The sequence below is a fragment of the Giraffa tippelskirchi genome, chromosome 13, assembly GCF_054371585.1.
Source record: "Giraffa tippelskirchi isolate mGirTip1 chromosome 13, T2T-mGirTip1v1.2.pri, whole genome shotgun sequence".
Lineage (NCBI taxonomy): Eukaryota > Metazoa > Chordata > Mammalia > Artiodactyla > Giraffidae > Giraffa > Giraffa tippelskirchi.
The window spans coordinates 19,556,223-19,583,571 of NC_137287.1; the positions used below are offsets into that span (position 1 = coordinate 19,556,223).

At 41.0% G+C, this 27,349-nt stretch overlaps 1 protein-coding gene across 14 annotated transcripts in view; it reads right to left on the reverse strand.

Annotated features, from left to right (window-relative positions):
* TNRC6A (trinucleotide repeat containing adaptor 6A) overlaps positions 1-27,349 on the reverse strand; it is a 96,999-nt gene that overhangs the window by 12,367 nt on the left and 57,283 nt on the right. For 8 of the 14 annotated variants that reach the window (XR_014072597.1, XM_081554475.1, XM_081554471.1 and 5 more), the window contains 12 exons: positions 20,037-22,613; positions 18,632-18,808; positions 17,764-17,939; positions 16,626-16,658; positions 15,032-15,112; positions 14,653-14,704; positions 10,084-10,226; positions 9,242-9,379; positions 8,640-8,768; positions 8,148-8,225; positions 7,677-7,887; positions 4,629-4,760 (listed from right to left, as the gene is read on the reverse strand). Coding sequence is in view for 12 of the 14 variants with exons in the window: in XM_081554466.1 (XP_081410592.1) it covers positions 4,629-4,760; positions 7,677-7,887; positions 8,148-8,225; positions 8,640-8,768; positions 9,242-9,379; positions 10,084-10,226; positions 14,653-14,704; positions 15,032-15,112; positions 16,626-16,658; positions 17,764-17,939; positions 18,632-18,808; positions 20,037-22,613 (3,927 nt within the window). In the remaining 2 variants the exon portion in view is untranslated. Of the gene's footprint in view, positions 1-4,628; positions 4,761-7,676; positions 7,888-8,147; positions 8,226-8,639; positions 8,769-9,241; positions 9,380-9,542; positions 9,690-10,083; positions 10,227-14,652; positions 14,705-15,031; positions 15,113-16,625; positions 16,659-17,763; positions 17,940-18,631; positions 18,809-20,036; positions 22,614-27,349 lie in introns of all 14 variants that reach the window. The other 6 variants (XR_014072596.1, XM_081554469.1, XM_081554465.1 and 3 more) reach the window with 1 other exon arrangement.

Consider the following 27,349-nt stretch of genomic DNA (forward strand, 5'->3'; position numbering starts at 1 on the left):
AGAAAACAAGTCTCTCCTAGCTCTTATTATCTAAAATCACTAAATCCTGTCAATTTTGCTTCCTACATAACTCTTTTTTTCTGTGATCGAAAAGATTTTGGAATCATTTTGTTTTGGGTTCCCTGTATATAGCATACAGTTAGGTTTTACTTTAGGATTCAATATGAATTTCTTTAAATAAATTAGTTTGACCCACTTACATTAATCAAATTGATATATATTTGGTTTTAGTTCTCTCATATAATTTTATATGATGCCTTTTATTTCTTTATAAGCAACAGCCCTAAACTCTAAAATAAACGTATTCCTGCTCCTGAACGTTGTACTCTTCTCTGGGCGACAAGGGGCAAGGGGTTTTATAAAGTGGTGAAGAAAACAGAATCATAGGACCATAAAGTATCACAAACACCCCAGAATCCAGTCCAACCCTCACTGCTCCACAACTCCGGGGTTAAATGTCCTTGTCTCCACTCTACTCCCCTGGTATTTTCACTGTGGAAGGCACACAGAAAAGGGTTAGCACAGCAGGGCTGGGCTGCACATGGCAAAGAGCTCCAAGACTAGCCCTTGATGGTTGCTGGGCTCCGGTAGCTCACAGAAGAGCCTGCCAGATAAAAGAGTTCCTTTGCATAACCATGGCCATGCCAGCGTTTATGATAACAACGGGACTTGTGGTGAACATCTATTCTTCGGTGCATGGGGCCTGGGTCATGCTCTTTTTGTCTCAACATACAGGGAACCCAAAACAAAATGAGTCAGAAATCTTTGCAATCACAGAAAAACAGAGTTATGTATGTAGGGTCTGCAGGGTGCTGGAGATTGACACGCAGGTATGTTCCACGACTATACAGTTGACTCCTGATAAAAACTGAGGACACGAAGGCTTGAGTGAGCTTCTCTGCTTGGCAATATTTTGTATGTGTTCTCACACACTGTTGCTGGGAGAATCAAGTCCAAGAGATTGCACTGAGAGGGGATGACGACAGAAAGCTTCTCTTAGTCTCTCCTGGACTCTACTCTATGCATCTTTGGCCTTTGCTGATTTTAATCTGTATTCTTTTGCTGTAACAAACCATAACCGTGAGTATTACAGCTTTTCTGAGCTCTGTGAGTTCTTCAGGGAAACTAGTATACCTGGGGATCTCTGACACAGACAGTTCTCTTGATTTTGCCCTTTCTTCTCAGCTCCACAACTATCTTACCAGCCCGCTAAGCTTCACTAGATGGAGATAAAAATAGAACCCATGTAAGACTGCGATGCAAGTTATCAGAGCCAGCCAAACCTTTCCCATAGGCCTCTCCTGTCTCCAGGCTCAGCCCATCTCTGACGTGAGCCTGAATTCTGCTATCAGATCACTCCCCCTTAAAAAATTATCTCTACACTCCTCTGTTACTATTAGAAAAAGAGCCCCCACTTTCAATAGCATAGAAATACAAATGCCAATAGGGCCAATCGGGTTTTATAAACAAGTGAAGCAGGTTGCCTTTAGAAAAAAAATCCCATGGTCCTTCCTCACGTAGAAACACAATTTCAGGGAAATATTCCTCTGGTTAGGGAGTACAGAAAAATATTTCTCCACCAATGGGAGGGGAGTGGGAAGAATGAGCGAGTAAGCACAGGGCAGCAGCCACTCAGCCCGGGATGGTGATAGCTCTGGAGCTTGGTGCCAGCAGATCTTTCCATTCTGCAGAGATGCCAGAAATCTCAACATGAAACTTTGCGAACATTTAAATGGATGCTGGCTCAAAAAAAATTATTTTCAAAATAGTGAGGGTCTAACAGCACGCAACACAGAGACCCGCCATTTGCGGATTGCTCCTAAAATACATGAAGTTAGATCACAATTTTATTTTTATAAGGGAAAAAGAAAAAATGGCACCAAAATATTAATAATAGAAATAAAATAATTAACATTTCTCTTTTTAATGTTAAAGAAAAACAGAAAACAAAGCAAACAAAAAGAATGTGCCTGAGAAGACTCTAAATCTCCACCAGGATGAAGAGATATAGCAAGAGAAGAAAAAGAACCACGGAACAAACAGGAGTAGTTCAGGGAGAAAATGATAGTATAAACAACTAGAGTTACTATGATAGGAAAAAGCACCTTCATTAAACAGACTGAAAAGCTTAAAAAACAAAAACACAGGCTTTTAAAACCTGAAATTTAGAGAGAATTTAGCCAGTATTTTGCAATAACTATAAACGGAGCATAACCTTCAAAAACTGTGAATCACTATACTGTATGCTTGTAACTTATGTAATACTATACATAAACTCTATATTAAATTAAGAAAAAAGAATAGGAACCTACACTGAAGTAAAGGAAAAGTATCAATTTCCTCTTTATTTTGAAGACAATGTTACTAGAATATCTTCATTAGATTGCTAGGTATACAGGTATAAAAAGTATTTATTGTCTAAGCTAATTACTAAAAAACTTAAAACTTCACTGCTCACATTCCAGGTTTATGCAGAATTAAACAATAAAATGCATGGTAAAAAAATTATAAAAAGCAGATAAACATTTAAAAAAAGAGAAGATAAAGTACAAAATATAAAGTTACTAATTGAATTGAATGAAAAACGTTAATAGAAGATACCACCACCCACTATTTGCATGTCTCATGTCAGGCAACGAGACAGGAGCTTTATGTTATCTCATTCAATCCTCAATAGTTCTACGATGTTTCCTTTCCACTGCACAGATGCAAACACTATGCAAGAACTAGGACCAAATCCCAAGTCTGACTTCAAAACCTATGCTGCATGATGACACGCCATTTATACAATGCATACTATATACCAGTGTGCCCTGGGTAAGCATACCAAGCACTTGAGAATATGATACATATTATACCTACAACAGCAGTGCAAGGAAGGAAACATTTGATTTTTACAAAGAAACCGAGGCTCAGACATGTGAAGCAGACATGAAAAAGTTTATTTTAACCTGAGAAGACAGACAATCACACGGTAGAAACATTTCTCTGGGTCTCCACATCCTATCTCTCCCCATTCTCCTCCAGCTTTCTTTATTCCCACTGGCTCCAAGATTCTGTCCTTATTCCCTTCTATGTTCCATCAGTCCGGGCAACCTCGTCCATGTCCATGACACCAACATTCTGATCAACACCAAACCTTACTCCAGCCCAGATTTTTCTTCCGAGTACTAGGCCTCTACTGGGCTTGCCCATGTTGAGCTATTTCCAAAATATTAACACCACACTCTAAAACCAATCCATTATCTGTCCCAGCAGGCCTGTTTCACTTCCTACATTTCCTCTACCAATAAACGCATTATCGTCCACTCATCCTTTCACATAGCAAAGGTTCCCCGAGTGCTGCAATGCACTCAATAGGACTAGGTAAGCAAAGCACAGATTCACTCCTCCCTGTGATGGAGACAAGCCTAGAAGGATACTTACATAAGACAGATATGCATAAGAGGTGCTATTCAAGCACAAAGCCTGGAGGAGGCTTCTTGGGAATGACCCTTGAGCCCAGGGTGAGGTACAAGATTGAACTGAGGAAGGAGATAAACACAGGAGGCGCATTACAGAGAATCGTGTATTTGCAGAATGAGCGAAGTTAGTCACCCAGTCCTTTTGTCCTTAATTCTAATGCTCCCTTCAATGCACTCCCTCCTCTCATGCCTGTTTCCCTCTTTCTCTCTCTGACTCCTTTAAGCCTCGGGCACCTTTAGGTGGCCGTGCGTTTCATGTTTCAAGTGATTTTTCAGGCACAGACGTTTTCCTTGACTGCTCCATGCCTACTACTGCAGCTGTACCCTGCTCCCCTCTTCTCTCGCTTGGGCTGGCAACCCCCAGACATGCCCGTGTGGCAGAACTCACCAGGCTATCCTGTCCCTGAACTTTTCTTACTCTACCGCTCCATGTGGTTCTTTCTCTGGTCCTTTGGCAAACTCTCGAAGACTCGGTTCAGAGGAGCCCCTGTTTGAAGCCTTTGCAGACCCCCCACACCCATGGTTTGTTACTCCTTACTCACTTTTCTACTGGATTTACATTCTTACACAGTTTATCCTTTTATATGTATTAATTCTCAGGGCACCTGCCACAGCGAATTCAAGTTGTTCACACATTTATTTTTGCTACCAATCAATGAGCTCCTTCAGGGCAAGTACTTTTACTTGCATACTCAATTGTATGCACATATGTACACGTGTATCTATGGATTCCAGGTGGCTGAGCACAGTGCTTGGAAAGCAGAAAATATTTCATTAACATTTACTAAATGAATGGATAAGAAACTATCAGAAATCAAGTTGTTTTTTTTTTAATGGTGGAAGTCTTTAATCCCTTACATCAGAGTAAACTGAATAAATGTTAAGTGAAACATTAAAACACTAAAATAAGAGCAAAAACCTAAATGACCATCTAAAGAGGGAAGAAGTAAAAAGAATAAATGTGTACTCCGACCTCTATTTTTCACAATAGCACAATAAAGGTCTTTTATTTTAACTAAGATTCAATAACTAATAAAGTACTTTTTAATAATGAGGAAAGGTTCTTAAGAGAATTTAGGTATGAAAATATATATTTAAAAATAAGGCCTAAATTTAGTATTTGACAGTTTTTAAAGAGTCAGAATATAAGAATGTATCTTATACCATGTTTGCTGGAGTTTTGATCCAAAGATGTGTTCACAGAAATGCTGTCCACTGTAGTCCACTTCCTTAGTCTTGACTGTGGCTCTTTAATACTGTTCATATCCATATTTACATTCAAGTTTGAGTTCAAGCCTAAAAATAGATAACAATTTTAAAAAACCACTTTATAAAAATATAGCACATTCTCCTTCTGGTACCACAGCTTTCATTTTCTAGAAAAACATATGCAGTTGATCTAATGTTTTCAATCCTGCCTAATGTTCCTTAATAAGTATCTTGCAAATGTGGCACAGCCAAATGATTACGGACAAAGGCAAGGCAGGCAGGACAGATACTCTGGGTTCCTGGCCAAGGTCATGCAGAAACAACATCAGAAGAAAGAGCCTGGCTAGGGTACCAGAGAAAGCAACACAGAGACATTCAAAAGAGCTAGCTAATACTCAATAATATACATTTTTAAATCCCCAAACTGTCAGTACTATCCTTGCATTAACTGTGGAAAACTACTCCTATAATTTAGATTATTTTTAAATTCCTTAGCAAAGTAAGAGAAAATTCTAAGGCAGTCAAATATTTGTTTAGCTACTAAAATATATAATTCTTTAGGAATTTCCCAAGAGTACCATGCATGAAGAATTATAAATGACCATGTTCAGTTGCTAACTTTTGCTTATAAACAACAATTTTCAACTGCCTGACCCACCGAAGGATACCGTTATTTAAAAGTAAAACTGTCCTGCTGTAAGGGCAGGACTGTACCTAAGGGCAAGACTCTTGTATCCCAAGGCGCAACTTACTTGATTTGCTAGTGACACATATCAGCCTTAGATATTCTCTTGGAACAAAGACGAAAATTTCTATCTTAGTCACTGACCATTAAGCCCGTGTTTCTTGAAGTGTGATCCTGGGGACCATCATCTACAGAATAATCTGAGATGCTTGTTAAAAATGAAAACTTTCCAATTCCCTGCTTCCACTGCAAGGGGTACACGTTCAATCCCTAGTTTGGGAACTAAGATACCACAAGTCATGCAGTGAGTCCAAAAAAAAAGAATTGATGATAGATGTTTTCTTTAGCTGAAGTATGCACAGGGTAAGAAATTAAAATCATCTAAATGGGCACACAATGAAAAGTAAGTCAAGATGAGTTCTTAAAAAAGTATGTGAGGCTCTATTACTTCCATGCTTAAATCTTTCCAGTGCTGAAATCCACACTAATATTCTACATGCCACTAAATAAAAAAAAAAAAAAAGGAAATAAATTTAAAAAAAGAAAGAAAACTTTTCAGCAAGAGCCAGAATCTTTGTTTAATACATCCAAGTGGTTCTTAATTCAAAATAAATGGTTTTTAGATACTGGGTCTGGTGGAGAGTCCATGTGATACTAGGTCAAACCTAAAACTTTAATAATATAAATTTGTTAATATCACCCCTATTTGGAGAAAGTAATTAAATTTACTGGCCTCTGGACTCACCATTTAGACCCAGCGGTCGGCAAGTTTTTTAGGTAAAGTGTAGACAGTAAATATCTTAGGCTCAGTGGGTCACACGGTCTGAGTGTCTCTATACAACTCTGTCATAGCACAAAAGCAGCCATAGGAAATACATTAACAAAAGGGCATGGCTGTGTTCCAATACAATTTTATTTACAAAATCAGGCAGCTAGACAAATTTGCCCAATGGGCTGTAGTTTGCCAGTGCCTGATTTAGACAACCACACTGGCACTTGCCTGGGTTAAAGCAGACTTCTTTAATCAGGGAAAAGTCTCTTGCTCTAAGGCCAGCCAGGATAGGAAATTGCTTATTTAGAAACTTATCTCCTCAGTGGCCCAATCTATATGCTCAGTATGTAATCACACAGTGAGAGTCACTTCCTTTCACTAGTGAGACCAAAACCTCTCAATGTACACCTGGGTATTCTTTTGTTACCATACCTCTCTGGGAGGTCATGGCTTCTATGGTATTCGCCTAACAGACAAAGGAATGTAAAAAGATTGCTAACAACTCCTAAAACTCGAAGTTCCATCAATGTCCTAGCTGAGTCCATAGCAAAACCAGGGAGAGCTGAGTCATGTATCAGGTCCAGCCAACATGAAATGGGAGCAGGGACAACAGCAGGCCCAACCTCCGCCCACAGCCCAGAACATGCTAGTTAACTGAACATCTTCAACAAAGTTGGGCTAATAACCAAAGAAGCTGGTTTACAAAAGAGAAAGAAAAAGGAAAATGAACAGGGTGTGAATGATCAAAGGTCAAAAGATATTCAAAGGTACAAGAAGAAAAGGGACCTAAGGAAGGAGAAGACATATAAACTTGAAATTCCCAGAGGGAATAAAAAACCTGGAGACATAATGAGAAAAGAGGGGGTGCGGGTGGGGGAGCAAATGTAAATGCAATAAGAGCAATTCCTTCCCTCATCTCTATTTTTTACATTTATGCCAGTAATGTATTGTAAACGTTTAAACAATAATTAAAATTTCAGATGTGACTGTTCCAAGTTCTTTCTACAAAGCAGCAAAGCCCAAAATTTCTCTGGTGTGCTCTAATAATTTCAGTCCTCCCGCAGTTCATATCCTATAATGGAGATATCTGAGTTTTATGTTAACTCATTTCAAACGCGCATACTGCTGTGCTGTGCTCAGCAGTATCTGACTCTCTGCGACCCCATGGACTGCAGCCCATCAGGCTCCTCTGTCCGCGGGATTTCCCAGGCAAGAACACTTAAGTGGGTTGCCATTTCCTTCTCCAGGGGATCTTCCTGACCCGGGGAACAAACCATGTCTTTTGCATCTCCTGCACTGGCAGGAGGATTCTTACCACTGCAGCACCTGGGCATGGGCTTTGTGAAATGTGTGATTTTCTTAAACAGAGAGAGACGTTCCTGAAGTTAAGAGAGGCTAACGCTAGAAGCAGCGTGGCCACTCAGGGACGGAGCAGCTAAAGAACCACGTAGTGCTCATGAGATAACAACTGGACAGGTCAGAAAGCAAGATGTCAACTTGTGATCACCAAGCACCAGCCAAATGCTTTGGCCAAGGAAAAACCCACCTATAGGGAAGTTGCTGAAAGCATTTATTGGTGATGGCCCTTTTTGCAGCTCAGGTGTAGTGTGGGGCATGACATTTTCAAGGAAAGACTTCATGGCTGGCTGATGGAGTGACTGTTGCTGAGATGGCGGAGTTTGTTGCTTCACCAACAGGTTTGGATCAAGTTGACGAGATTGTTGCATCATCTGCTGCTGCACACTAAGAGGTCGACCCTTAAAAGGACAAAATGATTGGGAAAAATTGTGGAGAGAAGTCTTTGCGTATACCTTCGAGCCCCCCTTCATTTCTGAATTCAGTTCCTTCTCATCAGGAAGGTGAAGAATCACTGTCCACCAGTTAATAAGACTTCCGGGCAGACAGAAGCCTTAATAATGTTTTCCATTTATTTTAATAAAGGCATTTCAACTGCCTTGTCACAATGGAATTGATCTAAGTTGAATGTAAGCAAAGCGAGGGGAAGGATCGCACCTACCTGCTGGTCTTGCTGCTGCCGGTTCCCAGAAGGCACGCTTCTCTGACTCTGCGCCCTTTGCTGCTGCGCTAACAATCGCTGGAAGGAAAAGTGCAAACAGGTCGTCAGCATCACATCATCACAGACAAGCGTGCTGCATGGCTCCATCTAGTCGATGCCAACACGCCCTGCCTCATCCAGTATCATCCCTTGTTTGGACTCTCTGCCCTCCAGCCACTCTGCTGAATTCGTCCTTTGCTCAATCTAAAGTTCCACTTCATCAGGTAAATGTTTCCCGATCATCCTACTCCCATGACCACTCCAGACTTGGCTGGGCTTGCTCACACCACACTCTGCCCTTCCAGTTTACCATCTGCCTTCACTTAGAGACTAGAAGCTCCCTGAGGGCCACGACTATGCTGCTTTGTCTACTGACACTTCCTGTGCAGACTCTAGTGCGGAGCTTACAGCAGACAATGAATGCACATTGAACAAGGCTGTTGTTCTACTGACCTGTAACTGGGAGATCTGAGAAAGCTGGTTTAGTTGGGATAGCTGGTTCAGCATGGCTACCTGCTGAGGGCCAAAGAGCGGATTCAGGCCACCGTTGTTTGGTGCATACTTCAGCAATGAGACTGGAACCTGAGGACAACAACGGTAAGTTAACGATATTGATAAAAGAAACCCAAGCTCACAAAACATACTATGTGTTTTAAAATATCAGTAGAGCAATTACATTTGTGGATTATTAATGCGGGGGGGGGGGAGGGGGGCGGTTCTTTCTGGCTTCATTATTGTTCCCATGTATTTTCATGGGTTAATTAAAAAGTGGCAGTGATGAATTCTTAGCCAGTCAATTCATATTGCTACTGTCGTCCTCCCCTCCAGGTACTTTTATGAAAGAGAATGACAGACTTGAGATTTAAATTGTCTTTGCCTCACTTGCTGCACCCTACCTGCAACCCTTTGTAATAATAACTCATTCAGAATTAGCTGCATCTCAAAGTGACCAACAAATAATCCGACAACCAACCAGTCATCTCATTCAAATATAAGTTTATTTGAGGTTCTACTCCAGGTAAACAGTAGAAAATACAGTGGAAAAGCTTACTTACCTGAGGGGAGAGTAATGGAGGAGGCACTTGAGCGCGGAGATTCGGCTGAGATGAGCTGAGAGGTTGTGCTGGAGGCTGCTGCATGCCCCGGGCTTGTGCTGCTGTGTTTCCAACACCAAACATACTGGGATTGCCATTCTATGAAAACAAATCACCACCACCAAATAACGCTGGGATCCTTCAGGGACTAACATCTCATCACCACACTGTAATACTGATTTAAACACAGCAACTACATGTAAGAGAGCTCTTATTACTTATACAAATCAACAGAGAGCCTGAAATACACGTGTGGACTTACCTGTCTAACAGAATTCAAGTTTTGCATACCCAGCCCTGCTATGGAGCCCAGGGCCTGGTTAGGTAGTGCACTATTTGAAGGGGGAAGCTTCATGCTTTGACTGGACATAAACTGCATGTTTTGGGATTCATCTGCTACAATGCCATCCTGATTGGACAGACAGAAAGACGTGCAACACCAGCCAAGCAAACAAGTGGAAGGGAGAAATCATTGCAGCAACAGGAGAGAAGTCACATGACATTCCAGCATCAACAGGAAACAGGTAGAAAACAGAAGAGATCAGATTAGTGTTAATTCTAGAGCACACAAAAAGAACCAAACATATTTTACGGGATTAAGAGGAAAATATAAATACGATCCCTGTGATAAACTGTGACATAAAAGGACAATGAACTACAAGTCCAGTGATATTTGGAACTGGGTTATAACACTTCATATTATATTAAATGTTCTAAACTATTAATGAGAAATTATGCTATTAAGTGTATTGCTTTCTTGGCCACAGGGGTAAAACAAGACAGAAATCAAACAGACAACTTACCTTATCAAAATAAGGACTGCGCTCCATGGAAGACTCTTTGGAAATCTGAGGCCGAGAACCAGGGCCTTTCCCGACCGTTCGATTGTAATCACCAATATTTAGGCTATGTTTATCTATCTCCATTCGTTTGTCTTGTAACATTCCTAACAAATGCAGGAGATGATGTCATCAAGTAGGAAGAGAATTAACCTAGTTGGTTTCAGATAAATTTACAACAGAAAGAGAAATACTCACTTCCAAACCAAAATGACTTCTGCCTGGACACGTGAAAAATGCACTAGCATTTAACAAATCTTATATTCCCCACAAGTTAGGTTTAGTAGACACTATTATTTTATTGAACCAAATAACTTGAAAACAGACTAGTAAACAGAAAAGTAAGACATTGCTGGTCATCTCAAATCTGCTTAATTTTATAAAGCAACATAGTTTCTAGTAACAAACAACAGAAACAGCACCACGACACACCATCATCCAGCAGATGCTTACAATGTGCCAGGCACTGTTGTGAACACGCATTCTCCTTTAATGCTTATAACTCTACTATCATCATCCCATTCAGCAGATGGGAAAGATCTTCCTCTCCCTAAGGGCTTGCTCTGCTTTCCTCACTGACTTCTCTGCAGTAAATATGACCTCCTCTCATAGTATCTCCGTGTCTAGCAAAAATCTGTGCTTGAAACAGCCAGCTCCCAGGCTACCATACTAAACGAATCTCTAACTTCACATCCTTACCATATTATGCCTGTCCTGAGTCCTCCTCTCTCCACAGCTGAGCCCACTTCTTTGTGTTTCTTTGATGTTGGGATGTACTCAGTATGTTCAAGGTCTCAGTCTTTCAACTCTCTTCAAACTGGCCTCCCTTAGGCTTATTCACCATCAAGGTGACCCTCAAATACCAACGTCTACTCTGACTTGACACCTGTGCTCAGTGGCACATCTTTAACTGCCTGCTGGGCACGGTCACTTGAATGCCCCTTCGTCACTTCTAACTGGAGAAACCAAGCACGATACTGCCCTTCGATCTTCATGGGGCACAGAGGCGGTGTCTTTACTCTCCTAGTCACACAGACTTGGGGAGAAGGCAATGGCACCCCACTCCAGTACTCTTGCCTGGAAAATCCCATGGACTGAGGAGCCTGGTAGGCTGCAGTCTATGGAGTCGCTAAGAGTCGGACACGACTGAGCGACTTCACTTTCACTTTCCACTTTCATGCATTGGAGAAGGAAATGGCAACCCACTCCAGTGTTCTTGCCTGGAGAATCCTAGGGACAGGGGAGCCTGGTGGGCTGCCATCTATGGGGTTGCACAGAGTCGGACACGACTGAAGCGACTTAGCAGCAGCAGCACACAGACTTGAGAACTTGGTTTTCAACTTGTGAAAACTGCAGTCCTTTCCTTGTTCCTTAGGCTCCATCCTCAAATCTCACCCACAATTTCTTTGCAACTGCTGTCCTTCTTTGAGAGAGCTGCTGCTGTAGCCACCACCGTGACACACCCACCTTTACAACCCTCATTTTAGGCGAGTAGAAAGGAAAAATTTTTAACAAAGGGAAGTATTAGTTGCTCAGTCATGTCTGACTCTTGTGACTCTATGGGCCGTAGCCCGCCAGGCTCCTCTGTCCATGGGATTCTCCAGGCAAGAATACTGGAGTGAGTTGCCATTCCCTTCCCCATGGGCTCTTCCTGACCCAAGGATTGAACCTGGGTCTGCTGCATTGCAAGCAAATTCTTTTACTGTCTGAGCCACCAAAAGGAAAGTATTTTTCAGTAAGCATTTGCAACAAACTCTTCCCTCTTCTCTTTCCCTCTGTTAATTTACTGAAACATCCAAGATAGCCATTCTGAACTCTTTTCCTCACTTTTCACATCTAATCCAGGCAACTCTTCTCTCAAATCTCTCTCCAAGTTGTTCTTTCCTAAAAATCCACATTATTTCTGCCTACCTAATAAAATCTTTCTTAAAAAAAGGTAGTGTGATACATCCTCTCCCCAAACCATTCCTCCAGCCATTTGGCATCACTTCAGAAACCATCTGAGCTCCAAATGTGGCAGCCTTCCCTTGACCAATCGTGTAAGAAGGCCAGCCCTCGGCTAAGTTACCAGTGACACTCCTCCTAACCTCCAGGGTCAAATCCATTCCATGACAATCACTCTCCTCTTTTCAAATCTCTATTTTCATTTTGCTGTTGAAAAATTACCCCATTCTACTCAAACTTGTTCCATTTCTCCTCGTTATCTTTCCTTAAATGCCATTTTTGCCCCTGGACTTTGTCTTTGGTTCATCACTCTAAGCCTCTAGTCAATCTCCCCTTTTTTTTAACTTTTAAATTTTTTGGCGACACCACGCAGCTTGCAGGACCTTAGTTCCCCAACCAGGGAACCCAGGCCCTTGGCTGTGAAAGCACAGAGTCCTAACTGCTGGACCGCCAGGGAATTCCCTCCACAACCTATTTTTGAAGCTGTACTACCATTAATGTCTAATTAATTACACTTATTATCTCCAGCCCTACCTTTTATAAGCTCCACACCCAGATTTTTTTTTTTTTTTTACTAGTTACTGGATATCACCACATGGTTTTCATAGCAACTTTGAACTCAGTAATCTTGTCTATCCAACCTATTATATATTTCCTATCTCAAATAATGGCCAGTTATTGGTTTATTGTCTCTCAGCTCCAAATTCACCCTTGTTGACTGCTCTCTGAAACTGTATCTGGGCTCTTACATTTTCCTCCTTTGCCAACTGGCACTGAAGTTTTATCAGCAAGGGGCACTGGAGAGACGCTGCAGGCAGAAGTTTTGCCTACTTGCTCTTGGAGGCTTTGGCAGTGCTTCCAGCTTCTTCTGTGTCCTACCCTCGCAGTACAGGGTGGTCAGCCTCACTTGAAGCCAGCTTCTCCCAGCATTCCCAAATACCTCCAAGCAGCTCTGTAGTGGAGTGTCTATGGTGACACAGCCCTCCATGAGAAGCTTGTCCCAACACCCTAGAAGGGTAGGTTGCCAGCAAGTTCCAAAAACACAGCATCCCAGCAAATTCTCTTGCCATTCAGTGAGCCATGCAGGAGGCAGAGCCCTGTTCTCACCGGAACAGACACATACTCTGGATATGGATTTTTTCCCCCCGCTTACCATCCATGGTCTCACAGAGGCCTTATCCATCACTCCTCACAGCACTGTCTGATCAAAGAACTCATTTCATAGCACAGAAAAAAGTAATAATGCGCTTAACTGGTTTTACCACAGACATCATCCGAAAGTAGCTAGCCAAACCGAAAGGTACAAGTGGTTACTGAAGACTCAGTTACAAAGCAAGCTGAGAGATAACATCCGAAAACGACACAGCAAGAATCAAAAGGTGAAAGTAGGACAGGCTTCTCTCACCATTTCACCTAATAAGCAGCAGTTTTGCCTGTTATCTATTGCTTATCTATCTGTTAACTGTATAGGCCGTTTTCTTGTTTCTCTTCCCTTTTTGCATTTTTAAGCTGCTGAAAGTTGACTTTTACAATTTAGTCTCTAGGTTACTTCTTATATCGGCTATTCATATATTCTTGAGAGGTCCTGTTATTACTCTTCCTAGCCAATCCCTCATCAATCTAACAGTAATTCTTTACATCTGTATTAAACTTTCCCTGTTCAAATTACTATACGGTCCTTCTCTTCCACCTGGACTCAGACTAAAACAGTAACACTACCACCTACAAAACTGTCCAGGCAAAAAGGCTTGGAATTATCTTTTACTATACTCCTGTGCTCATCCTCTGTAACAAACTGGTTCAAACCAGTTACCAACTTTTACCAATTCTGATCCCTGTATCTCCACTGAATTAAGATTCTTCCCACCAACTGTCTTAGCTTAGAGCTCTGAAAATTCTCACCAGCTACAGCAACAAAATCTCTAACTGGTTTGCTATGTTTAGTTATCTTTTAGTCTTCCTCCACTGCCAATGTTTTCTGTCCCAAGATATTTTCGATCTACAGCCATGATTATTTTTCTAAAACATAAATCCAAGTCATTTCACTCTCCTGCTTACAATTTTTTAATCCCTTACTTTCAGAATGAAGCTCAGACACCCAAGCACCACTTCTAGCAGCTCCACCTAGGTACAGTTTTTACCATCACCACACTCCCACTGCCACAGGCAATTTATATCTCTTCTTCAACTACATGCAACTACTTGCTATTTCTCCAATATGGCTTCAGATGTTTCTGTCATTGTATCTGGGCCTTTGTAAAAAGTGTTCCCTAAATTAAGAAGGCTGTATCACCCAATCAGGATAACTTAGGCAGGACTGGATAATTTAGACAGGACTAAATCTGCAGTAACCGAAGACTACTAGTACCATTAGCTTAGACTTGCACAGTGATTTATACTTTAAAAGGCACATCAAATCGTATAATCCCCACATTCTAATGTACGCCAGAGAGAATAGGAACATTGAAGCAGAAACCCAGAGCTCCCTCTCCTGGTTGAGGTCAATGCTCTTTCAGTTGGATTATGTCACAGGTAAGTCTCCCCATCAATGATGAATATGAAACTCAAGCTGATTTAACTTTTTCTTACCTCCAGAAAGGTCCATCTTATTGCTCTGTACATTTTCTTCTGGTGAGTCTCTCTGAAGAAGAAAAAAGTAGCTTGTTAGTTGACCTTAACTTGCAAACGAAAATAAAAGTGAAGCATTTTACTTTATTTCCTCATTTGTGAAATTTAAGTGGATCATAAAACTTCATTTTTCATTGCCTAACATGATAAAAAATAATAAGTGATCAGTATTTTTAGCTATAACTATAAAAATAAAGAAGAACTCATGGAAAATCTTATTCTAACCTCAGCATATTCATAACGACTCAGAGAACAATTAAAGAAAACAAAAAAATGAAATTAGTGTAAGTTTATGAACCACCATTAAAAGGGGAGGAGATTGCTAAGAAAACATACTTACCGAAAAACTGATATTTGAAAACTGTTTAACAAATGGATTTATCCATGCTTCTTCTTGTTTGTTTCCACCTTTCATCATTCCCTTTATAAAATAAAAGAGCAGAAAGATGCCTTGGCCATCTCTATTTATCTGGGTATAGTGATGGATTAATTAAACTTCAAGACAATTCCCAACTCTCATTTTTAGCCAATAATTTCTCCTCCAACCAACTCTTCTCACAGAGTTGTTAATAATTAAGAATCAACTTATTTGATTTTCAACTTCCTTTGCTCCAGTCCTCTGGTATAGCTGTAATGTACAGAGAAATCTCTAAGGGCAAGCAGTCAGAAGGAAAAGACAGTAGCAAAGGGCCTGGATGACCTACAGAAAGTAAACAGGTCCTCTGGATAATGGGGAACTGTTCATCAGACAGTTTTCAAAATACAAGTGGACTGTGTTCTAAAAAATTAATTATAATTTGGATTTGTAGAATTCTCATACCAAAGCAAAGTAAAAAATAGTCACTAGGCTCTCAGGTTAGTCCAAAGAAACCAATTAAAACCATAATTTAATTATGCTATGTGCACTGGTCTGAAAAAACACCATATGTTTCCATATGAAAGAGTATTTTAAAATTCCAATTTATGTTGCCAAGAACACAATATCCCCAGCAGCAACTAAAGCTGGGATTCTTCCTACTTGGTGTTGGCTTTCCGTGGCCGATTGGGGTATGGAAGGTACGGAAACTACTTGGAAACATGAGCTGAGAACAAACGGTACATGATTAGCATCTTGGTAGACAGGGAGGCTGGAAGCCATAGAGACCAAGGCCTCCCATAAATGATCACAGAACCATTCTCAGTTTGTTGCCATAATTTCCCTATCCCGTTGCTACTACCTGTTCCTTCTGACTGTGGAACAGAACACAGCTTCATAATTTCCCCTTGAAAGCAGGTCTCTGAAGCAAGCATCTAACCCTTGCCAAGGTTTCTGAAGTTGACTCTGATTCCTTTTCCTCTTTTACCCCCACCCCATACTTAACTGGTTGCTAAGATCTGTCTCTTTAATCTCAAATGTCTCTCACATCAGTCCCTTCTACTAAATATTTATTTCTGCTTCCCAATTCAGGCTGTCCTTTCTAACCGGAATGAATGCAGAAGCTTCCTAAATGAGATCACTAACTTTGGTCTTTCTTCTAATTTTAAAAATGAAATGGATGCCGCCTTTATTCAATTTGATTGGCTCCATACTTTATGCTAAATAAAGTTCAAATTATCTGGCATGGTACTGAAAACACTTTAGTATCTGCCCCCAATCTAACTGTGGAGTAGACTGTCACCCCCCCCCCCATTCTGTATTTCAGGCTACCACTTTTCCTAACACATCCCACTCCCAGGCAGCCTCGAAACTCAAGCTAACACTCCTTAGAGCACTTCTCACACCCCCATACGAAACCCTGAGCGCTCTGAAGTATGCTCTTACCCTAGTGTTTCTGAACCCCCAGCACTAAGCACAGTACCTGGCACACAGCAGAGGCTAAATAAATATTTGCAGTTGCTTTCTAAAAGATTTTTACTAGTAGAAACAAAGGAGAAAGAGTAAAAAGGCTACACACCCTTTCCCTTCTCCTTTTTTTGCCACTCAGACCCTGTAAGGAAAGACAAAGTCACAAAACAGCATGGTCCAGTGGGAAGAACACAGGGTTTGGAACTGGAAGACCTAAACTTAAATCCTTGCTCTGTCACTTACTAGTTATGCAACTTTGGGCAAGTCATCACCTTTTCCAGTTTCAAATTTCTTATCAGTATTCTATCTCAGAAGTTATGATGATCAAATGATTTATGCAAAATATGGGAAAATGATTCATACGCTATATGGTGAGGCAGTAGGCAATTGCAGCCCAATGAAGAAAAGTCTTAAAAATGAAAATGGCAGGTCCTAGACTTAGAATCCCAGGCTCAAGAGGGAGGGACCGTGGCCATGAGCTACTGGTACCTGACTTCTAAGGTCCCTCAAAAAGAATTCATTCTCAAATAGGTTGGAAAGGATATATCAGAATCACCTGGGGGGACTAAGCACATATTTTGAAAACGGGCCCCAAGAAAATCTGACACTAGTATTCTCAAACCTGGCTCTGCATCAGAAACATTTGGAGAGCTTGAGAGCAAGAAACTTGGTCCAATTTCCAAAACAACAGTAGGCCTAGGGTATAGGAAATTATACTTTTAACAAATGCCTTACAATTCTGATGTAGAGCCAGGTCTGGAATAAGATTTGTCCACATATAAAAGCAAAACTAAACTCTCTACTCATTCCTAGGGATTTCTGTCCCAGGACCTTACGGAGTGGAGAAGGGACGAAGATGGGGGACGGATAAGGAGCACGGTAACTCCGGGTAACACGGAGGTTAGGGGCTCCAGGCGAGGAGGTGGGATGGGAGGCGTCAACATGTAGATTTGCCCTTCTCTTCATCCTGCCCACTGCAGGCACCATCCTAGGGTGACGGGTTGTCCCAGGTAGCACTGGTGGAGGGGGAGGAGGAGAGAGATGCCAAGCTGCAGCAGTGGGGAGAAAGGACGTTCCTGTGGACCTAGGTCTCTCTAGGTGGCTGCCCACACAGGAAGTTCTACCTAAGCTGGGGACTGCCTGGACTATATCAACTGCCATAAACGGGCAGGCAAGCACATTATCTTCTGTGGGGAAACTACCTTTGGAATTTAAAGTTTCAAGGGCTTTGCCCTTGAAATGTTTACCTTAGAAGACATTTTCTTTGTATATGGTGGCCAATTTAAAGATGAATTAAGCTCTTGAGATGAATTACTATTCCACATTCCAATCTCTACATCCTCTTCCTCTTCCCAGCCAGTGGGGCGATTTCCAGGCAATGGCATATCATCACCACACCAGCCGTCTTGCATAGATTTTGGCCCTGATTGTGGATTTGTGACAAAAACAAACATGCTATAGTCACACAATTCTTTCCGGAGGATGAGCACTCATTAAGGGGGCAGAGCTGGGGGACAACCTAAAAACCCTCTTCTATTTCCCTTCCCAGGTTTGCATGGCAAAAATGTACGTTATATACTGAGCTAAAAGTGAAACAAGAATTTATTTTTGGTAAAATTTTCAATAAAACACTTCTCATGCTTTTACAAATCAGAGGGTTCCTAAACATGGGACATTGGTGGCATTCATGTTCATATTTGCTTAGGGCCAAGAGGATGCATGGAATTTTTAAAAATTCATCTTAATACATATTTTTAAGGAGAATGGCCCAAAAGTACAGCATGCAGGTCAGAAGCAGAAAGTATCTCATCTCTATACTTGGTCTTTGGAATCCCTACAAGAATAGCAACAATGTCTGTCTGAATATTAATGAACTCTTTTCATTTTCTGTGTAGTATTTAGGGACTTGTCTGGTACCTGAGCCAGACCACTTCAATACGTGTCCCCATGACTATTATACTCAGTCTCTTATGCTGGATAGCATGAAAGTTGCTTGACAATTACGATAACATGTGGATACATTATCAACGTCATAAACGTTATCCAATTACTTAATTACAGTCAATGAGATCACCACTGCTATCAAACGGAAACCAGGAATTATCAGTAACTTACCAGATTTGCTTAATGTTTGTGGACCAACAGAGCTGGAGCCCCACGTGGATGTGCTGGATGCCGCTGTAATGGGTTCGCCCCAGCTAGGCCCACTGTCTACGGGTTTACCCCAGGCTGAAGTACCATTATCCACAGTTGTGGCTGGAGTTGAAGTCTCCCCCCAGGGCTCACCCCAGCCTTTAGAAAGTGTGGGAAAAGAAGTCATCAGCAGGTTGAAGGGGTAATAAGGAATACTTAGGGAACAAAAGAAGACCTTCACATTTGTGTATTAAATAATGATGCTGTGATGGGCAAAACGGATGGCCTCTGTTTTATGTAAAGAAGACAAATAATTTTCCATTATTATAATCTAACTATAATTTTTTTTCACCTCTTCTTTCAAAATTGCCCTCGAGGTGCACAGCAGATTCTTTTGAATAAACTTAATTATGGCAAGTCATCCTCCTTTGGATGAATTTAATTCCTAGAAAAGCCAAGTCATTCTGAGTCAAACCTAGTGAATTAAAGCAGGTGATCAAGCTGGGTAAGAGTATGTGTATAAAACTTTTACGATAAGTACAACCTTTCAACATCACTGTTCTGGAAAACGTAATTTAATATAAGACTAACGATAGGTAGGCATCCTACTTGTATACACTGGACAACACTTCTTAAAATTTATTAGGCTGTCCAAAGCCAACTTTAATAAACAAAGGCAAAGGCAAAGCCAAGCCATAAATACATTGTTTTAAAAGAACCACAACAGCCTGTCCCTTAGATACATACACATTTCTTCTAAGAATTAAATCTAAATTAATAATACTCAGAAAAAAGAATTAGGCACTGAAACGTTAGCTCAAGAAAACACTTCTGTTTCTACATCCAACAGGATTATTATTCAATGAACCCTCCATTAAAAAGACAACACAGCTCAATGACAACTAATGAAAAATGTCATTGTCACACACATACATACTGTATTCAACATGCCTACTTAAATAAACCCCTTCTACAGCCAATTACAGTATCTAGATTTTTAGAGGACTGTTCTTATAGGTACTTGTTTTATTTCTGGGGATAGTCAAATAATAAAACCAAAACGTAACGGCTTGACTCAGAAGAACTGAGATGAGGAAAGTGTACACTATTCCCACTTGACACCCCTTTTCCAATTCTGCCTTCTATAACTTTCTGGATACAGAATGGAGCACGTGGGATTCACAGCCACTACTACCAAAGGCAGAGCCGTTTCCTGACAGTAACACCTTCCCCATAATCTTCTTCCCTAGAAACTTCTCCTGGATTAGAGTTAAACAAACAAAAAAAAGCTTTGTGTGCACATCCAAAAACAGTAAATTGAAACAAGGCTCCTGCTACTGTGAAGAACTATGAAGAACAATCAAGACTCCAGAAAACGAGAACTTACCGGAGCCGCTGCTTGCCTCTTTGTTTGAGACGGCACCTGCAGAGGGCAGCAACTGGTGTACCTGTGCTTGCTGGTCTGAGCGGCTGCTGCCATTTGGGACATTTTTGTTCCACATGTTCACATTTTTATAGTTGTATTTGCTGGGATCTCCCCAAGCTGAAGTCCCATCGTCAATCTCCATTTTGCGACGTATGGATTCTGGGGATGGCTCCTCCCAGCCCGTGGGTTCTTCCTCTTTCGCTGGGGCTGGCATAGGTCCTCCCAGCCAGCCTGTACCAGGAGGTTTGCCTGTTGCTGGCGGGATGCCCCAAGATCCGACAATGTCTTGTTGCTTGTTCCAGTCTGGAGAACTGACCGGCTTTGATGAATCTCCCCAACCTAGAGACTGATTAGACTTTGGAGGGTCTCCCCATCCCTGGGAAGGATTCGGTTTAGAAGATTCGTCCCAGCCTGATGAATTATTTGGATTAATGTTATTTCCCCATGTAAAAGAACTAGTTTTACCGAGTTCGTTCCAACCAGAAACAGACCTATCACTGTCACTACCTCCTGAGCTAGACTTCTTGTTAGCCTCACCCCAATGGTTACTCCTTGAAGTTTCTCCCCAGTTATCACCGGCAGAGACGGACCACCCTTGGTTTGACTTTTGTCCATCAGCCCACCCCTGTTTGTTCTTTTGCGAATCATTCCATGCGGACTTCTCTTCCTTGCAGTTCCCCCACTGATTGCTCTTGACCGTTCCTGTAGCAGCAGAGTCGTCTTCCCATCCCCCCTGGCAGCTTGAGCCTTTGGAATCGCCCCACCTCAGAGCAGGTTTGGGATCTCCCCACCCTGATACAGATGAGGTATCATTACTACTAGGGCTAGTCTTATCTACACATGCCCCTGAGTTAAAAGTCTGTGTTGCAGAGCTTCCCCAGGCCTCTGTCCCATTGTCAGTCTTTCTCTCCCCTCTAGGTGATGTTTCGGTATCCCAGGCAGTATTCTGCTTAATAGGAGTCTGTCCCCAACCAGAGTTGGACAGGACACGTGGATCTAAGTCAGTTCTGTTTACAATGCTTTGGAGTAATGTGTGCTGATCCATTTTTCTTCTATCTCTACTCTGATTCTCCCCGGTCACTTTCTCCTCCAGGCGTCCAGTGCTTTCTGTACTACCTTCACTCTCCACTGTACCTCCCGTTGGAGCCCACACACTGTTTTGCTCATTTGTCTGAGATGTGGCAGAACCCTGATCCTCTTCCTCAGTAGATTTCCATCCGTTTGTAAACTTCTTACCGTTGCCGTTTGCACTGTCATTGGAATGCTGATTGCTAGGCAGTTTGCTCCATTCCACGCTGGGTATATTAGTGCCAGTGTTTTGTGCAGGAGTTCCCCATCCCCTTCGACTTCCTCCAGCATTTGCACCATTTCCCCAGGATGCACTCTGGGAATTCACTGCTCCAGACTCCCACACACCTCCTCCTTTATTTGTATTAACTTGAAAGTTAGTGCCCACAGGCCCGTTTATGCCAGGCTGCATTAGAGTTGCATTCACAGTGTCACCATTAGCTTGGCCATTAGGGCTTGAACATTTGTCTCCAGAGTAATTAGAACCATAGGCACCCCATGTAGTACCGTAAGAGCCTCCACTTTTTGACTCTCCATTGCTAAGGTGAGAAAGGGAAGTGCCATTTACAACCGAGGGAGCCTGTATCTGAGGATGATTCATTGTGCTCACACGCCAGGCCCCTGTATTACTAGGCAGTTCATTATTCTGTACTGAACCGGAGTTTGGTAAACTAGAGGTCATAAAGTTAGTAGTGTTATTTGGTCCAGTCATTTCAGTGGTAATATTTTGAGGTTGACCACTGAATGAAACCTTCTGTGTACCACTTACTTCAGATTCACAAGTTTCCTGAAGGCTTCCCCAGGTACCATGGGTGGAAGCACCACCCACTTTAGAGTTAATACTCTGATTGTTAGGCATCTGGCCTAAGGTACTGCACTGAATATTGATGCCAGAACTACCACTCCCTACAGGCCCTTTTAGGGCAAGTCCGTTGTTCTCTAATACTGGCCAGGCACCATGGTTGCTAGCTGAATTCAAAGTGCTTGGATTTAACCCTCCATTTGATGAAGAAGTTACAGTGCCCCAAGCATTCATTCTATTGTTGCTACTTTCTGATTTGCTTTCAGGAGCATCCACAGAGACCTGACATGTGCTTATTATGGCTCCATGGGAAAAACCCCATGGCCCAGTACTACTTCCATGGCCCACATTATTGCTGCTGCTACCAACCACAAACTTGTTTTGGGATCCAAGTCCAGTGCTATTCCGAAGGCCATCATTTTCACCACCTGTGCTCCCTGAAGCCATGATAGTGATGTGTCGCTCTGATTCAGAACTGGAGGCAGAATCAGCATCCATACATTCTGAAACCAACTCTGGATCACTGCCAGGGACTGAGGGCCATGCTTCTTCTTCTGGGGAGTCGTTCACAACAGCATTCTTACAGTTTGTACTAGAGTCACTTGTAGACGACACAGGTCCCCGCTCTGAATTTTCATAATGGGATCCTGAAGTATTGTGGTTTATATCTAGAATAAAGAAGAAACACAAAAATGCATCAAGTGTTTGAAAAAATGATGAATATATTATAAATGTGTATGGCTCAACAAACTATAACACTTGGCAATATAATTACAAGGGCATTAGTTATATCCCAGCCACCAACTTTCCATATGCAATAATTAATTCCACATAGGCAGGGAATTTTGCTGCTTTGTTCATTTATGTTATTCCAAGAGCATAGAGCAGTACCTGGAACATAATAGCTCCTCAATATATATATGAATGAATGAATGAATGAACATATCAGCAAATAAAGAATCTGGAGTCAGGAAGGGGCTGGGATGCAAATGGGAAATGACAAACGGACAGGCCAAACTTGGTGAAATGTACTAGAAATATATCAGGAATCCTTTTCTATCCACATGTTTTCAGAATAGCTATTTGAAACAACTGTTTGGGGTATTATAACAAGTTTATAAGAATTATAAAGATTTTTTCCATTATATTTGCATTTCATTAGTGTTCAAATTCAATCTGAAAAATACAGCACACAAGTAGAAATATTGCCTTCATAAAAATGTGTTAAGAGCCATGTTTATTAGAAGACAACAGAAAACGGCTGAAATGCTAAAGATCAAAGTTACGATTAAAAATTCAACTGCTGACATCAAAGACATTAATGACTAGTCCTATAATCCTATAAACTTAGACTTACTGCTATGTATTATCATCTAGTTATTTTACTGCTTATAATATTTTCCCAAATGCATCACTCTCATTCAGTTTAAAAATCTGGTTAAGTTAGAAATCTTTAGAGATAACATGTGGGCATTTACACCATCCTCAGGGGTTGTTCATATTATAGTTCTTTACTACAGTAGTTATCAGAATCATATTTAGTGTTTGTAAGTAATACATATGCCTAAGTCATGTCCCAGATATAATGAACCAAACACTGGGTGCTATAAGCCCAGAAAGTAAAATATCACTCATTATGAGGGTACAGTGAAGTGAAAGTCACTCAGTTGTGTCCGACTCTTTGCAACCCCATGGACTGTAACCTTGCCAGGCTCCTCTGTCCACGGATTTCTCCAGGGCAAAATATTGGAGTGGGTAGTCGTTCCCTTCTCCAGGGGATCTTCCCAACCCAGGGTACGAATCCAGGCCTTTCGCATTGCAGGTGGATTTTTTACTGTCTGAGGAACCAGGAAAGCCCATGAGGGTATTGCTGATATGGAAAATCAGATTCAACATGCATCATTATTTCTCAAAGCACAACTGCTAAGCAGCAAAAGGTGAAGAGCTAGAAAGAGTAGCAAAAAAAATAAAGGGGGGGGGCCTAAACAGAGACCAAAAATGTATACATAACTCATCAAATATATATTTTTTCTCAGAAGTTCTGTAAGTGCTTCTGACTTCCACTCTCTAAAAATTACTTGGCAGTTCGAAGCTGCCAAGAAAGCTTTTCATCTTTCAGTGCCCATGAGGACGATTTTTCTCAGGAAATAAAGGACACAAAAACATCAGTCTCACTAACAGACCAGTGCCTGCGCTGCTGGCAGTATCATTCAGCACACTGGAGCACATGCTTTATGTGGAATGCTATCACTGAATCCTTGAAACAACCCTAGAGTAGGCATTACCTTCACTTTGTAGATGAAGAAATGGAGGCTAAAGGGCTGTAGAAAATAAGGTGAGAAAATCAGGATTCATCCTAAGGTAAAAAAGTGGGGTGGCTCAGAACATAGCTGGAACTCTAGAGATACCCAGACTGAAGTCTGGACTCTGTGTAGTAGCTGTATGACCAAACCAGTAAGATGGGGATATACACAGTACATATGGACTTCTTTTCCTGGATGTTAGTTAACCTAGTTTCATACGTAAAGTATGCAGCTCACTGCTGGCTTCAAATAAGTGCTCTATGAAGGGCAGTTTGGTGCAGTGATGCAGAGCACAACTCTCGAAGCCAGCCTGCTTGGGTTTAAAAGTCGCTCTGTTATTTACCAGCTGCGTGACTACAGGTAAGACCCTCAAATCTTCCTGTGCCTTGGATTCTTCATCTATAAAGTGGGAGCAGTAACAGTAGCTACCTCACACAGTTGTAAGGATTAAATGATTGCTAACTAAAACTGCCTTGAACTGTATCTGATTCAGATACAAATGAGGGCCATTATTTTTTCACTAATTAATGTGCATCAATGATTATCGTAATTTTCAGTCCTATCTCCAAAGTTCTTCATTCCACCATACCTCTCTCATAAAGAGCAAAACTAGAAACCATACAACAACATGCTTACTTTAAATCTCTACTTAGGTATCTCAAAAAGGTTGTTAACTCCTAGATTATACCCCCACAGGTGCCTCCTCTAAAAGGAAAAAAACAAGCCTGCTTCTTTTCCAGTTTTCTTCATCTTGGGAAGTTTCCTAAAACCTAAGATTTATCCTTGATTCCTTCCTGTTAACAGTAAATCCAGAACATCAGCAAGTCCCAAACCTTCCACTTTTCTCCAAATCTAAAACAATCAAGCCATGGTCTGTAACAAAAGTACTTCTGATCTAACTATTATTTGTGTGCATGTGTGCATGTGTCTTGCCGCCTCCCATTCAACAGGAATAAGAAAACAAGACTGAGTAAGACAGACAAAACTACCCAAGTTGAAAACAAAGGAATGGACCTGAGATTTAACACTGAAACATAATCAGCATTCCCCTAACAACAGGGAAAAGACAGGAAGCTGTCATCAATACAACTACTCAACTTTGTGCTAGAAGCACAAACTGATGAAATATGACCCTCAAATGAGGTCAAGATAGTAGAAAAGAAACAAAAAGGGTTAACATGTAAAAAGCCAGTTTTCCTATGCACCAAGAATAACCAACAAGAAAATGGGATGAAAAAGGATCCTAATTATAGGAACCACAAAAAGTATTAAGGATGCTTTGAAATAAAGTTAACAAAAATACTCGATTAAATTTTACTGCAGGTCATAGCAGATAACCTGATTAAATATAAACTTGCTCAACAGGAACATATAACAATGTTCCTTCTGAGTTTAATTTAATTATAAAAAATTACTAACAGGAGTCTATAATTTGATTAGAGAGACACAAAAACTTAAAAATTCACATAAGACAAATAAGTGGATTAAAAAACTTTTATCATGCACTAGTTAAACAACACTGTCCTATCAGAGTATGTAAGAACAGAAAAATTAATCCAGAAATGGACCCAAGTATATTATCTAAGGTTATATGCCAAAAGTTAGCATTTTAAATCACCTAAAGAAAAGGAATATTTAATACTTTTAAAGATTTCTTAAATGAGATGATCTATCCAAAGTAAATCCAAATGATTCAAATGTTAAAGAAGAAACCATGAATTTGTGATGAGAATTTTGTATACACAAAAGCAAAGAAACCATTAAAAAAAAAAAAAGAAAAAACTTGGCTACTTACAAGAAAGGTAAGGTTGATTTTTTTTTTAAATGTCTGAATACATCAAAAGCAAAACGCCCCAGAAAACAGCAGAATACACTTTGCAAACCAATTCTATTACCTTTAATGGTAGTGAAACTTTCTCACATCTGGCCATGACCTAGTTTGGAGGGGGTTATGGTCCACACCTGCATTTTGCTGTGTATACCCATGTATTTTAGGAAAATAAGAGATGACATCAGTAATTATTAGCTAAAACTCCATTTTTAATCTGGAACATACTTGATACTTTCCCAAAAACATAAACTAAGAGGCTACCTCAAAAAACTGCATTTACCAATGACAGGTCGCAAAGACCACTTTTTGTTATGAAAAACACTTCAGCTTCGATAGAAAAATCTGAGTGGGGGGGCGCGGGGCAGGGGGAGTGGGGTGGACAGACACTAGCCTGACTAGTTATAAAAAGTGCAGGACTCCTCAGCGATCACAACTAAAACATTTCAGAGTCGGAGACTACTTCAGAATTGAAAGAAGTCAAACACTACACTTCCCTTAACACACAAGGAAGCCAGAATCCACCATTACAAATGATCTGGAAGATAAATAAACAGCAACGTTAGTAAGTAGAAGATGACAGTCATGCTTTCCCAGGAAATTGTGAGGAACAGTGAGACTGTAAACCCCTGTACTGGTGGAAGGAAAGTGGACAGTTCAGTTTCACAGTGTAACGCAAAATACAAAATTTAAACCAAGATTCGGAAGGCTGCATTTAACTGAGAAAAAACATCTGAAATCTAAAATCAGCACCCCACTCTCATACAAAATTACGATAGGAAGACTGAGGGCAGCTCTAGTACTATACCCCAAAAATAATATTAAAAGAAAAAAAAAAAAGGATATGCAGAACCTAGAAAAATGGTATAGATGAACTTACTTGCGAAACAGAAACAGAGACACAGACGTAGAGAACAAACGTATGGATACAAAGCGGGGAGGGGGAGTGGGGAGGTCTGGGATTGGCATATGTATATTACTATGTATAAAATAGATAACTGAGAACTGACTGTTTAGTTCAGGGAACTCTGCTCAGTGCTCTGTGGTGACCTAAATGGGAAGGAAATCCAAGGAAGAGGGGATATATGTATACCTGCGGCTGATTCACTTTGCTGTACAGCAGAAACTAACACAACATTGTAAACCAACTATATTACATTTTTTTTTTAAAGCGGGGTGGGGTAGGAGGGAATTCCAGGCAGTCCAGTGGTTAGGACTCTGCTTTCTCACTACCAAAGGCCCTAGTTCAATCCCTGGTTGGGGAATTGAGATC